Source organism: Ranitomeya imitator, chromosome 1 (assembly GCF_032444005.1).
Source record: "Ranitomeya imitator isolate aRanImi1 chromosome 1, aRanImi1.pri, whole genome shotgun sequence".
Taxonomy (NCBI): domain Eukaryota; kingdom Metazoa; phylum Chordata; class Amphibia; order Anura; family Dendrobatidae; genus Ranitomeya; species Ranitomeya imitator.
In genome coordinates this window covers 1,177,130,513-1,177,145,434 of record NC_091282.1, presented here as the reverse complement: position 1 = coordinate 1,177,145,434, position 14,922 = coordinate 1,177,130,513, and the positions used below count along the sequence as shown (strand labels likewise).

Genomic DNA, 14,922 nt, shown 5'->3' with positions numbered 1-14,922 from the left:
TATGGACATATAGTGATTTTTTTTCTTAATTTTAGAGAACCCTGAATTAAATTAGAAAATGATTCTCTAAATGAAATCATCCCTTAGCTCTGACCAGCTGTGATGCGCTGTGGAACTACAACTCTCAGCAACTCTGTGTCTGAAAGATATGACACAACCTGTAGGAAAGCAGCATTCTGTTCCCTCTTTCCAATCCCAGCAGCTCTGCCCAGATCACACAGAGGATGCTGGGAGTGGGAGGGCTGACACACAATGGCTGCCTCCAGTTACTGTGTTGTCAGTAACTCTGCAGTGATGAGTGAGAGCTGATCTTATACTAATGGTGGAGGCTAAGTGGCATGACAAGGACCCAGCAGAAGCCTGGCATCCCTGGCACAGGAGCTCCCAGCATGAGGGGCACAGAGGAGAAGCAGAGGATGATAGTGGAGGTGGGTCTGTGATACATGCGGGGGTCTTCCTCTCCTGCCTCTGCATGTGTGATGGGGGTCTGGTCAGAATTTTTTGTTGTGGCAGTGAAAGTGTTAACCTGGCAGTGTTAGTTACCAGTGTGTGCCAGCAGTGAAGAGGTTACAGTGTGCTTGTTGTGGGGAGGGTTCAGTCTATTGTAGGGATGTTGCTATGATGGAGCTAAATAGAAACCAACTGTAGGTTAGGAGGAGAGTACAGAATGTGTCTGTGCCGCCATATGTAGGAACCATACCTGCAACTTATTATTATCTATATAGCACCATTGATTCCATGGTGCTGTACATGAGAATGGGTTACATACAACTACCTCCCATTATCATGCCAGTGCCACTATATACATACTAATAGCCATACAGTAGATAGAAGTCTGCACACCCTTGTTAAAAGGACAGTATTTTTTTTTTTTTTTGGGGGGGGGGGGAGAGAGATGGGGGTAAGTTTCAAATCTGATGTGTGTCACTTTAAGAGACAACAGCTCTGGAATGTTTCATCATATCCCAGTGATTTTCTTTTTTTTTTTTCATGACCCATTATATTATACCATCATATTATACTAGATGGTGGCCCGATTCTAACGCATCGGGTATTCTAGAATATCTAGAATATGCATGTCCACGTAGTATATTGCCCAGCCACGTAGTATATTGCCCAGCCACGTAGTATATTGCCCAGCCACGTAGTATATTGCACAGCGACGTAGTATATTGCCCAGCCACGTAGTATATTGCCCAGTCACGTAGTATATTGCCCAGCCACATAGTATATTGCCCAGCCACATAGTATATTGCCCAGCCACGTAGTATATTGCCCAGTCACATAGTATATTGCCCAGTCACGTAGTATATTGCCCAGCCACGTAGTATATTGCCCAGTCACGTAGTATATTGCCCAGCCACGTAGTATATTGCCCAGCCTCGTAGTATATTGCCCAGTCACGTAGTATACTGCCCAGTCATGTAGTATATTGCCCAGTCACGTAGTATATTCCCCAGTGACGTAGTATATTGCCCAGCCACTTAGTATATTGCACAGCGACATAGTATATTGCCCAGCCACTTAGTATATTGCACAGCGACGTAGTATATTGCCCAGCTACGTAGTATATTCCCCAGCCACATATGTAACAGGTTAAAAAATAAAAAATAAACATATACTCACCATCCGAGGGCCCCTTTTAGTCCTGTCGCCTGTGTGCGGTGCACTCGGCAGCTTCCGGTCCCAGGGTTGGTATGAGCACAGGACCTGTGATGACGTCGCGGTCACATGACCGTGACGTCATGGAAGGTCCTTCTCGCATAGCATCTTTGGAACCGGAACCTGCCGCTGCCGCTTGCACTGCCGAGGACAGGACGCACGTCGGAGGGTGAGAATAACCTTTTTTTTAATTATTATTATTATTATTTTTAACATTAGATCTTTTTACTATTGATGCTGCATATGCAGCATCAATAGTAAAAACTTGGTCACACAGGGTTAATAGCTGCGTAACCGGAGTGCGTTATACCGTGCTCTGGTAACACTGGCATTAACCCTGTGTGAGGGCTGACTGGAGGGGAGTATGGAGCGGGCACTGACTGCAGGGAGGAAAGAGCGGCCATATTGTCGCCGGACTGTGGCCGTCGCTGATTGGTCGTGGCAATGGTCGTGGGCGTTTTGCCACGACCAATCAGCGACTTGGATTCCATGACAGACAGAGGCCGCGACCAATGAATATCCGTGACAGACAGACAGAAGGACAGACAGACGGAAGTGTCCCTTAGACAATTATATAGTAGATGCTCCCATCTACGTACCGTATATAAAGTGGCTGAGATTTTCAGCCAGAAAAGTTGGAGAGCGTCATACGTCTTTTTTTTTTTTCTCACCTAGCATCTATTCTGTATGACGTGTTTTTAACATAAATTTTTACATAGAGTAATTCTGTCATTTCAACCTAGTTTACTAATAAAACAATGTTCTATATAGATAGATGTCATTGAAATATATAATCAGTGCAGTGCATGAGCAGCTTACTTTACATGTATTTAGCTACCTAATTAAATAAATTAAAAAAATGGTGTGGGGGTCTCCAATATTTTTTCTTAACCAGCTGAGGGAAAGCCTGATTTTTGTAGTCTGGGAAAGGAGTAATATACATAGAGATTCCCAGGCTATTACTATCAGCTCACAGCTCTCTAGTTAGCTTTAAGTGGTTAACAAGGTGTTACCCCCCAAAATGACGTTGGGCCCCTTTTTATTAAAAACCAGCAAAGGCTAAGCAGACAGCTGCGGGCTGATATTAATAGCCTAACAAGGGGAAATTGGGCCAACTCCCAGGCTAAGAACATCAGCCCTCAGCCGCCTCAGAAATGGTGCATCCATTAATGCGCCAATTCTGGGGCTTAGCCTCCACTCTTCCCACTTGCCCTGGTGCAGTGGCAAGTTGGGTAATAGTATTGTGGGTTGGGGGTCTATGGCATCATTCATAAATAATGTTACTTGAAAAACAGATTTTCTTCAGTGTTTGGCTATTGTATCAGTTCTGACCATCACAGAACCATAAATTTGTATGAGTGATGTCGTCATTTGGTTGGCAAAAAACCACAGATATCTGAGCATCAGCGCATACTGTAATGTGGACATGTTTTATCCATTGTAATGCAGCTGGGTTTTGCAGTGTGACAGACAGGCAGTGACCGCAGGAAAGTTCACAACAAACGTGTTTAATGTCCAAACTCACACAATGTACAGCACACGGTAACCTCCGGATCGCAGCCGGGGTGTCACAACAGTCCGTTGCCGAAGGCGACTGCACCACCGTATCATGCTGCGGGGGTGCCAGGCATTCAATGCTCTTTGCTCTGTGTTACCTCACACAAGCTGGAGGTTGCAGAGCCACCTGCTCGGTCACTTGCAAACCAAGACTGATGCACCCAACCCTTTGCTGCAGGTTTTTTACAAGGAATCTGTGGCCATAGGTTACTTGTAAGACCTGGTAAGGAGGAAGTGGACCACCCCACTACCATCCCATGGCAGGTTTTCTTAAATCTGCCTTGGGCAAATAGCTTGCCCAAGACCAACACTTAATTTTATTTTGCACTGCAATCACAGCTATGCCTGTGACTGCAATGCACTCCTGCAGCCTCAATATGATTTTTGCCCATCCTGGGGGACACATAGCGACCCTCGCATATAACACCTGTCACTGCCTAACATACTCCCTACCCCCGTTCAAACTTGTTGGGTTGGACATTTCTCACCATACAGGGGGCCCATGACAGGCATCCGCATTTCCCTGTGACTTCCCTGCCCGATGTTCCACTGAAAATATGAAGTTTTGTAGGGACAGGAACCATCTGGTGACCCAAGCATTCCTTTCCTTTGCGTTTCTCATCCGGACGAGGGGTGAATGGTCCGTTGCTAAACGAAACTAACGTCCGAGCAAATAGTAGTGTAGGGCCTCCAAGACCCACTTAATCGCCAAGCACTCCTTCTTCACTACGCTATAATTTTTCTCTGCCAGGTAGGTGACTGGATGTTCATCCCCGTTCACCTCCTAGGCCTACCATCCATTTGCACGATTAAGGTTTTCTTGAAGTTGGGGCTGATGAGGACCAGCTGTCCACACAATGTCAACTTCAGGGACTGGAATGCCTTCTCCGCTTGAGAATTCCACCGGACCATAACCGACTTCTTACCTTTTAACAGGTGAGTTAGGGGTGCCGATCTTCCAGCAAAATTGGGTATAAACCTGTGGTAGTACCCAATGATGCCGAGGAATACCCTCACCTGTTTGGTACTTAATGGCTTGGGCAAGTTTTGAATGACTTTAATCTTGTTTCTTTGGGGTTTGATAACCCCGCGGCCGATCACATATCCTAAGTACCGGGATTCCGTGAGTCTTATCGCACATTTCTTTGGGTTCGCTGTTAACGCCGTGATTCTGAGAGACTTCAGCACTGCCTGTACCATGGACAGGTGGGTACTCCAGTCAGCACTAAAAATGACTATGTTGTCTAAATATGCTGACGCGTATTTCTGATGCGACTCTAACATTATGTCCAATTGATTTAGAAACACACGGCACTCAAAGATCCTAGTTGGTGGTGCACAAGTCAGGTTTCCAGCCCGTCAAATAGTAATCACAAAAAATTTGGCACTCGTATTGAAGAAAAAGTTGAACATTCCTTTTATTGTACATCCAGTTCAAAGATTAGTTATTTGAACGTTGTCGGTCTGATTATAAGACCTTCATCAGAATAATCTTTAACAAAACTGGAGTAGTGAGCACGATATAAAGGCCTAAAAGAGGCTTGCGTATTGGTACGACCCGGGGTCAGTAAATCCTGCTGGATCCTGGAATAAAAAACTGCATGAGGGTGCACACGAGGAAAACAAAACCCCCAAAAATTAGTGACCAATGTAGCCACCTTTCTTTATGATGACACTCAACAGCCTTCCATCCATAGATTCTGTCAGTTGCTTGATCTGTTTACGTTCAACATTGCGAGTAGCAGCCACCACAGCCTCCCAGACACTGTTCCGAGAGGTGGACTGTTTACACAAGTTCTCTATGGGGTTCAGATCAGGTGAACAAGGGGGCCATGCCATTATTTTTTCTTCTTTGAGACCTTTACTGGCCAGCCATGCTGTGGAGTAGTTGGAGGCATGTGATGGAGCATTGTCCTGCATGAAAATCGTGTTTTTCTTGAATGATACCGACTTCTTCCTGTACCAGTGCTTGAAGAAGTTGTCTTCCAGAAATTGGCAGTAGGTCTGGGAGTTGAGCTTCACTCCATCCTCAACCTGAAAAGGTCCCACAAGTTCATCTTTGATGATCGCAGCCCATGCCAGTACCCCACCTCCACCTTGCTGGCGTCTGAGTCGGAGTGGAGCTCTCTGCCCTTTACTGATCCAGCCTCTGGCCCATCCATCTGGCCCATCAAGAGTCACTCTCATTTCATCAGTCCATAAAACCTTTGAAAAGTTAGTCTTAAGATATTTCTTGACCCAGTCTTGACATTTTATCTTTCTTGTTCAAAGGTGGTCGTTTTTCAGCCTTCCTTAACTTGGCCATGTCCCTGAGTATTGCACACCTTGTGCTTTTGGTTACTCCAGTAACGTTGCAGCTCTGAAATATGGCAAAACTGGTGGCAAATGGCATCTTGGCAGCTTCACGCTTGATTTTCTTCCATTCATGGGCAGTTATTTTGCGCCTTTTTTGCCCAACGCGCTTCTTGCGACCCTGTTGGCTATTTGCCATGAAACGCTTGATTGTTCGGTGATCACACTTCAAAAGTTTGGCAATGTCAAGACTGCTGCATCCCTCTTCAAGACATCTCACAATTTTGGACTTTTCAGAGCCCGTCAAATCCCATTTTGCCAAAGGAAAGGAAGTTGCTTAATAAGTAAGCACACCTTATATAGGGTTTTGATGTCATTAGACAACACCCCTCCTCATTACAGACATGCACATCACCTGATTTACTTAATTGGTAGTTGGCTCTCAAGCCTGAACAGCTTGGAGTATGAGGATATGTGCACACGTCAGGATTTCTTGCAGAAATTTTCCTGACAAAAAACGGACATTTCTGCCAGAAATCCGCACGCTTTTTTTACGCGTTTTTTGTGCGTTTTTTGTGTGTTTTTTCCCAAATGCATAGAATTGCGGGAAAAACGCAGAAAATAGCAAAAATAATGAACATGCTCATTTTTTTACCGCGACTCGTTTTTTTCGCAGAAAAAAACGCATCCATGTGCACAAAACATGCAGAATGCATTCTAAATGATAGAATGCATAATGTATGCATTTTAATGAGTTTTTATAGCACGAAAAAACCTGAACGTGTGCACATGGCCTGACAACATGTATAAAAAGTATCATATTATCAAAATACATAGTAACATAGTTAGTAAGGCCGAAAAAAGACATTTGTCCATCCAGTTCAGCCTATATTCCATCATAATAAATCCCCAGATTTACGTCCTTCTACAGAACCTAATAATTGTATGATACAATATTGTTCTGCTCCAGGAAGACATCCAGGCCTCTCTTGAACCCCTCGACTGAGTTCGCCATCACCACCTCCTCAGGCAAGCAATTCCAGATTCTCACTGCCCTAACAGTAAAGAATCCTCTTCTATGTTGGTGGAAAAACCTTTTCTCCACCAGACGCAAAGAATGCCCCCTTGTGCCCTTCACCTTCCTTGGTATAAACAGATCCTCAGCGAGATATTTGTATTGTCCCCTTATATACTTATACATGGTTATTAGATCGCCCCTCAGTCGTCTTTTTTCTAGACTAAATAATCCTAATTTCGCTAATCTATCTGGGTATTGTAGTTCTCCCATCCCCTTTATTAATTTTGTTGCCCTCCTTTGTACTCTCTCTAGTTCCATTATATCCTTCCTGAGCACCGGTGCCCAAAACTGGACACAGTACTCCATGTGCGGTCTAACTAGGGATTTGTACAGAGGCAGTATAATGCTCTCATCATGTGTATCCAGACCTCTTTAATGCACCCCATGATCCTGTTTGCCTTGGCAGCTGCTGCCTGGCACTGGCTGCTCCAGGTAAGTTTATCATTAACTAGGATCCCCAAGTCCTTCTCCCTGTCAGATTTACCCAGTGGTTTCCCGTTCAGTGTGTAATGGTGATATTGATTCCCTCTTCCCATGTGTATAACCTTACATTTATCATTGTTAAACCTCATCTGCCACCTTTCAGCTCAAGTTTCCAACTTATCCAGATCCATCTGTAGCAGAATACTATCTTCTCTTGTATTAACTGCTTTACATAGTTTTGTATCATCTGCAAATATCGATATTTTACTGTGTAAACCTTCTACCAGATCATTAATGAATATGTTGAAGAGAACAGGTCCCAATACTGACCCCTGCGGTACCCCACTGGTCACAGCGACCCAGTTAGAGACTATACCATTTATAACCACCCTCTGCTTTCTATCACTAAGCCAGTTACTAACCCATTTACACACATTTTCCCCCAGACCAAGCATTCTCATTTTGTGTACCAACCTCTTGTGCGGCACGGTATCAAACGCTTTGGAAAAATCGAGATATACCACGTCCAATGACTCACCGTGGTCCAGCCTATAGCTTACCTCTTCATAAAAACTGATTAGATTGGTTTGACAGGAGCGATTTCTCATAAACCCATGCTGATATGGAGTTAAACAGTTATTCTCATTGAGATAATCCAGACTAACATCCCTCAGAAACCCTTCAAATATTTTACCAACAATAGAGGTTAGACTTACTGGCCTATAATTTCCAGGTTCACGTTTAGAGCCCTTTTTGAATATTGGCACCACATTTGCTATGCGCCAGTCCTGCGGAACAGACCCTGTCGCTATAGAGTCCCTAAAAATAAGAAATAATGGTTTATCTATTACATTACTTAGTTCTCTTAGTACTCGTGGGTGCCATCCGGACCCGGAGATTTATCTATTTTAATCTTATTTAGCCGGTTTCGCACCTCTTCTTGGGTTAGATTGGTGACCCTTAATATAGGGTTTTCATTGTTTCTTGGGATTTCACCTAGCATTTCATTTTCCACCGTGAATACCGTGGAGAAGAAGGTGTTTAATATGTTAGCTTTTTCCTCGTCATCTACAACCATTCTGTCCTCACTATTTTTTAACCCCTTAAGCCCCGAGGGTGGTTTGCACGTTAATGACCGGGCCAATTTTTACAATTCTGACCACTGTCCCTTTATGAGGTTATAACTCTGGAACGCTTCAACGGATCTTGGCGATTCTGACATTGTTTTCTCGTGACATATTGTACTTCATTTTAGTAGTAACATTTATTCGATATAACTTGCGTTTATTTGTGAAAAAAACGGAAATTTGGCGAAAATTTTGAAAATTTCGCAATTTTCCAACTTTAAATTTTTATGCCCTTAAATCACAGAGATATGTCACGCAAAATACTTAATAAGTAACATTTCCCACATGTCTCCTTTACATCAGCACAATTTTGGAACCAAAATTTTTTTTTGTTAGGGAGTTATAAGGGTTCAAAGTTGACCAGCAATTTCTCATTTTTACAACACCATTTTTTTTTAGGGACCACATCTCATTTGATGTCATTTTGAGGGGTCTATATGATAGAAAATACCCAAGTGTGACACCATTCTAAAAACTGCACCCCTCAAGGTGCTCAAAACCACATTCAAGAAGTTTATTAACCCTTCAGGGGTTTCACAGGAATTTTTGGAATGTTTAAATAAAAATGAATATTTAACTTTTTTTCACACAAAATTTATTTCAGCTCCAATTTGTTTTATTTTACCAAGGGTAACAGGATAAAATGGATGCCAAACATTGTTGTACAATCTGTACTGAGTACGCTGATACCCCATATGTGGGGGTAAACCACTGTTTGGGCGCATGGCAGAGCTCGGAAGGGAAGGAGCGCCATTTGACTTTTAAATGCAAAATTGACAGGAATTGAGATGGGACACCATGTTGCGTTTGGAGAGCCACTGATGTGCCTAAACATTGAAACCCCCCACAAGTGACACCATTTTGGAAAGTAGACACCCTAAGGAACTTATCTAGATGTGTGGTGACCACTTTGACCCACCAATTGCTTCACAGAAGTTTATAATGCAGAGCCGTAAAAATAAAAAATCATATTTTTTCACAAAAATGATCTTTTCGCCCCCAATTTTTTATTTTCCCAAGAGTAAGAGAAGAAATTGAACCTCAAAAATTGTTGGCCAATTTGTCCTGAGTACGCTGATACCCCGTATATGGGTGTAAACCATTGTTTGGGCGTATGGCAGAGCTCGGAAGGGAAGGAGCGCCATTTTACTTTTCAATGCAAAATTGACTGGAATTGAGATGGGATGCCATGTTGCGTTTGGAGAGCCCCTGATGTGCCTAAACATTGAAATCCCCACAAGTGACACCATTTTGGAAAGTAGACCCCTTAAGGAACTTATCTAGAGGTGTGGTGAGCACTTTGACCCAACAAGTGCTTCACAGAAGTTTATAATGCAGAGCCGTAAAAATAAAAAATCATATTTTTTCACAAAAATAATCTTTTCGCCACCAATTTTTTATTTTCCCAAGGGTAAGAGAAGAAATTAGACCACAAAAGTTGTTGTGCAATTTGTCCTGAGTGCGACGATACCCCATATGTGGGGGTAAACCACTGTTTGGGCGCATGGCAGAGCTCGGAAGGAAAGGAGCGCCATTTGACTTTTCAATGCAAAATTGACTGGAATTGAGATGGGACGCCATGTTGCGTTTGGAGAGCCCCTGATGTGCCTAAACATTGGAACCCCTCACAAGTGACACCATTTTGAAAAGTAGACCCCTTAAGGAACTTATCTAGATGTGTGGTGAGCACTTTGACCCAACAAGTGCTTCACAGAAGTTTATAATGCAGAGCCGTAAAAATAAAAAATCTTATTTTTTCACAAAAATGATCTTTTCGCCCCCAATTTTTTATTTTCCCAAGGGTAAGAGAAGAAATTAGACCACAAAAGTTGTTGTGCAATTTGTCCTGAGTGCGACGATACCCCATATGTGGGGGTAAACCACTTTTTGGGTGCATAGCAGAGCTCGGAAGGGAAGGAGCGCCATTTGACTTTTCAATGCAAAATTGACTGGAATTAAGATGGGACGCCATGTTGGTTTGGAGAGCCCCTGATGTGCCTAAACATTAAAAACCCCCACAAGTGACACCATTTTGGAAACTAGACCCTCTAAGGAACTTATCTAGATGTGTTTTGAGAGCTTTGAACCCCCAAGTGTTTCACTACAGTTTATAACGCAGAGCCGTTAAAATAAATGTATTTTTTTTTCGCAAAAATTTTTTAGCCCCCAGTTTTGTATTTTTACAAGGGTAACAGAATAAATTGGACCCCAAAAGTTGTTGTTCAATTTGTCCTGAGTACGCTGATACCCCATATGTGGGGGGGAACCACTGTTTGGGCTCATGGCAGAGCTCGGAAGGGAAGGAGCGCCATTTGGAATGCAGACTTAGATGGATTGGTCTGCAGGCGTCACGTTGCATTTGCAGAGCCCCTGATGTACCCAAACAGTAGAAACCACCCACAAGTGACCCCATATTGGAAACTAGACCTCCCATGGAACTTATCTAGATGTGTTGTGAAAACTTTGAACCCCCAAGTGTTTCACTACAGTTTACAACGCAGAGCCGTGAAAATAAAAATCCTTTTTTTTCCCACAAAAATGATTTTTAGCCCCCCAAATTTTTATTTTCCCAAGGATAACAAGAGAACTTGGACCCAAAAAGTTGTTGTCCAATTTGTCTCGAGTACGCTGATACCCCATATGTTGGGGTAAACCCCTGTTTGGGCGCACGGGAGAGCTCGGAAGTGAAGGAGCACTGTTTTACTTTTTCAATGCAGAATTGGCTGGAATTGAGATCGGACGCCATGTCGCGTTTGGAGAGCCCCTGATGTGTCTAAACAGTGGAAACCCCCCAATTATAAATGAAACCCTAATCCAAACGCACCACTAACCCTAATCCCAACTGTAACCCTAACCACACACCTAACCCAGACACACCCCTAATTCTAATCCCAACCCTAATCCCAACCGTAAATGTAATCCAAACCCTAACCCTAGCCCCAACCCTAGCCCTAACCCTAACCCTAACCCTAACCGGAAAATGGAAATAAATACATTTTTTTTAATTTTATTATTTTTCCCTAAGGCTAGGTTCACATTGCGTTAGGGAAATCCGTTTAGCACTAGCGGATTGCGCTAACACAATGTCTTTTTAGGTGTCGTGTTTAGTGGTCGCGTTAACGTCCCCGCTCTGGAAGATCGGGGATCGGACCTCGGGCGCGCCGCGGACGCTGCAAGCAGCGTCTGAGGCGCGCCACAAAAGAATGGCACCTTGCTAGCGCGAGCCGAAAATGGCACGCTCTAGCGATGCGCTACACCTGAAAATCACATTGCTGTCAATGGTTGTGCTAACGGACCCGTTGCACGGCGTTAATTGTGACATTTTCGCCGTGCAACGCTGTCCGTTAGCGTTAACCCATTAACGCAATGTGAACCTAGCCTAACTAAGGGGGTGATGAAGGGGGGTTTGATTTACTTTTATAGCGAGTTTTTTAGCGGATTTTTATGATTGGCAGCCGTCACACACTAAAAGACGCTTTTTATAGCAAAAAAGTTTTTGCGTCTCCACATTTTGAGACCTATAATTTTTCCATATTTTGGTCCACAGAGTCATGTGAGGTCTTGTTTTTTGCGGGACGAGTTGACGTTTTTATCGGTTACATTTTCGGACACGTGACAGTTTTTGATCGCTTTTTATTCCGATTTTTTTGTGAGGCAGAATGACCAAAAACCAGCTATTCATGAATTTCTTTTGGGGGAGGCGTTTATACCGTTCCGCGTTTGGTAAAATTGATGAAGCAGTTTTATTCTTCGGGTCAGTACGATTACAGCGACACCTCATTTATATCATTTTTTTTATGTTTTGGCGCTTTTATACGATAAAAGCTATTTTATAGAAAAAATAATTATTTTGGCATCGCTTTATTCAGAGGACTATAACTTTTTTATTTTTTTGGTTATGATGCTATATGGCGGCTCGTTTTTTGCGGGACAAGATGACGTTTTCAGAGGTAACATGGTTATTTATATCCGTCTTTTTGATCGCGTGTTATTCCACTCTTTGTTCAGCGTTATGATAATAAAGCGTTGTTTTTTGGCTCGTTTTTTTTTTTTTTTTCTTACGGTGTTCACTGAAGGGGTTAACTAGTGGGCCAGTTTTATAGGTCGGGTCGTTACGGACGCGGCGATACTAAATATGTGTACTTTTATTGTTTTTTTGTTTGTTTTTTATGTAAAGAAATGTATTTATGGGAATAATATTTTTTTTTTTCTGCTTTATTTAGGAATTTTTTTTTTATTTTTTTTTTTACAAGTGTGGAAATTTTTTTTTTTACTTTTTCACTTTGTCCCAGGGGGGGACATCACAGATCACCGATCTGACAGTGTGCACAGCACTCTATCAGATCGGTGATCTGACATACAGCCGGGCAGGATTAGAGCTGCAGCTGCAGCCTGATCCTGACCCGGAAGTGCTCCCTGCAGGACCCGGATGCAGCCCGGCGGCCATTTTGGATCCGGGGACTGCAGGGAGAAGACGCTCGGTACACGGTGAGCACATCACCGTGTACCGATCGTCTCAGGGAAGCCCGCAGGGAGCCCCCTCCCTGCGCGATGCTTCCCTGCACCGCCGGCACACCGCGATCATCTTTGATCGCGGTGTGCCGGGGGTTAATGTGCCGGGAGCGGTCCGTGACCGCTCCTGGCACATAGTGCCGGATGTCAGCTGCGATAGGCAGCTGACACCCGGCCGCGATCGGCCGCGCTCCCCCCGTGAGCGCGGCCGATCGCATATGACGTACTATCCCGTCCATGGGAATTAAGTCCCAGGTCACCTGGACGGGATAGTACGTCATATGGGATTAAGGGGTTAAGGGGCCTACATTTTCAGTTTTTATTCTTTTACTATTGATATAGTTGAAGAACAGTTTGGGATTTGTTTTACTCTCCTTCGCAATGTGCTTCTCTGTTTCCTTTTTGGCAGCTTTAATTAGTTTTTTAGATAAAGTATTTTTCTCCCTATAGTTTTTTAGAGCTTCAATGGTGCCATCCTGCTTTAGTAGTGCAAATGCTTTCTTTTTACTGTTAATTGCCTGTCTTACTACTTTGTTTAGCCACATTGGGTTTTTCCTATTTCTAGTCCTTTTATTCCCACAAGGTATAAACCGCTTATAGTGCCTATTTAGGATGTTCTTAAACATTTTCCATTTATTATCTGTATTTTTATTTCTGAGGATATTGTCCCAGTCTACCAGATTAAGGGCATCTCTAAGCTGGTCAAACTTTGCCTTCCTAAAGTTCAGTGTTTTTGTGACTCCCTGACAAGTCCCCCTAGTGAAAGACAGGTGAAACTGCACAATATTGTGGTCGCTATTTCCTAGATGCCCGACCACCTGCAGATTTGTTATTCTGTCAGGTCTATTAGATAGTATTAGGTCTAAAAGTGCTGCTCCTCTGGTTGGATTCTGCACCAATTGTGAAAGATAATTTTTCTTGGTTATTAGCAGAAACCTGTTGCCTTTATGGGTTTCACAGGTTTCTGTTTCCCAGTTAATATCCGGGTAGTTAAAGTCACCCATAACCAGGACCTCATTATGGGTTGCAGCTTGCCTAATAATACAAAAATACAACTTGCCTAATAATTCTGCACACAGTGTATGTATGTATCCTTTATATACTACAGCAGTTATGGAGTGGAGCCAGTAGATAGAGATGTTGTCCTAGTGCATGCAGAGTTCGCAGAGCTGGGCTGCATTGTAATGTGCAGGATCTGTGAGGCATCAGTGTGGACAGCGACATGTTGTGAAATCTTTGCCTGCATTGTAAGCAGAGCTGCTGGGACACATCTACATCCCCACCCGTACACTGGCATCGTCATGTGTGGCCATTATACAGTATGGAGCACTGTGTGGCCATTATACAGTATTGAGCATCATGTGTGGCCATTATACTGTATAGAGCACTGTGTGGCCATTATAGGGTATTGAGCATCATGTGTGGTCATTATACAGTATTGAGCATCATGTGTGGCCATTATACAGTATTGAGCATCATGTGGGGCAGTTGTACAGTATGGAGCGTCATGTGGGGCCATTATACAGTATTGAGCACTGTGTGGCTATTATGCAGTATGGAGCATCGTGTGGGGCCATTATACAGTATGGAGAATCATGTGTACACTATACAGTATGGAGCATCATGTGTGGCCATTATACAGTATGGAGCATCATGTGTGGCCATTATACAGTATGGAGCACTGTGTGGCCATTATACAGTATGGAACACTGTGTGGCCATTATACAGTATGGAGCACTGTGTGGCCATTATACAGTATGGAGCACTATGTGGCCATTATACAGTATTGAGCATCATGTGTGGCCATTATACAGTATTGAGCATCATGTGGGGCAGTTGTACAGTATGGAGCGTCATGTGGGGCCATTATACAGTATTGAGCACTGTGTGGCTATTATGCAGTATGGAGCATCGTGTGGGGCCATTATACAGTATGGAGAATCATGTGTACACTATACAGTATGGAGCATCATGTGTGGCCATTATACAGTATGGAGCATCATGTGTGGCCATTATACAGTATGGAGCACTGTGTGGCCATTATACAGTATGGAACACTGTGTGGCCATTATACAGTATGGAGCACTGTGTGGCCATTATACAGTATGGAGCACTATGTGGCCATTATACAGTATTGAGCATCATGTATGGCCATTATACAGTATGGAGCATCATGTGTGGCCATTATACAGTATGGAGCACTGTGTGGCCATTATACAGTATGGAGCACTGTGTGGCCATTATACAGTATGGAGCACTGTGTGGCCATTA

General features: G+C 43.4%; 1 protein-coding gene across 1 annotated transcript in view; it reads left to right on the top strand.

The window, feature by feature from the left end:
* The first annotated feature begins 230 nt into the window (after nt 1-230).
* CC2D2A (coiled-coil and C2 domain containing 2A) overlaps nt 231-14,922 on the top strand; it is a 149,469-nt gene continuing 134,777 nt past the window's right edge. The window contains exon 1 of the mRNA XM_069744723.1: nt 231-428. Coding sequence (XP_069600824.1) covers nt 339-428 — 90 coding nt within the window. The 5' untranslated portion in view covers nt 231-338. The remainder of the gene's footprint in view (nt 429-14,922) is intronic.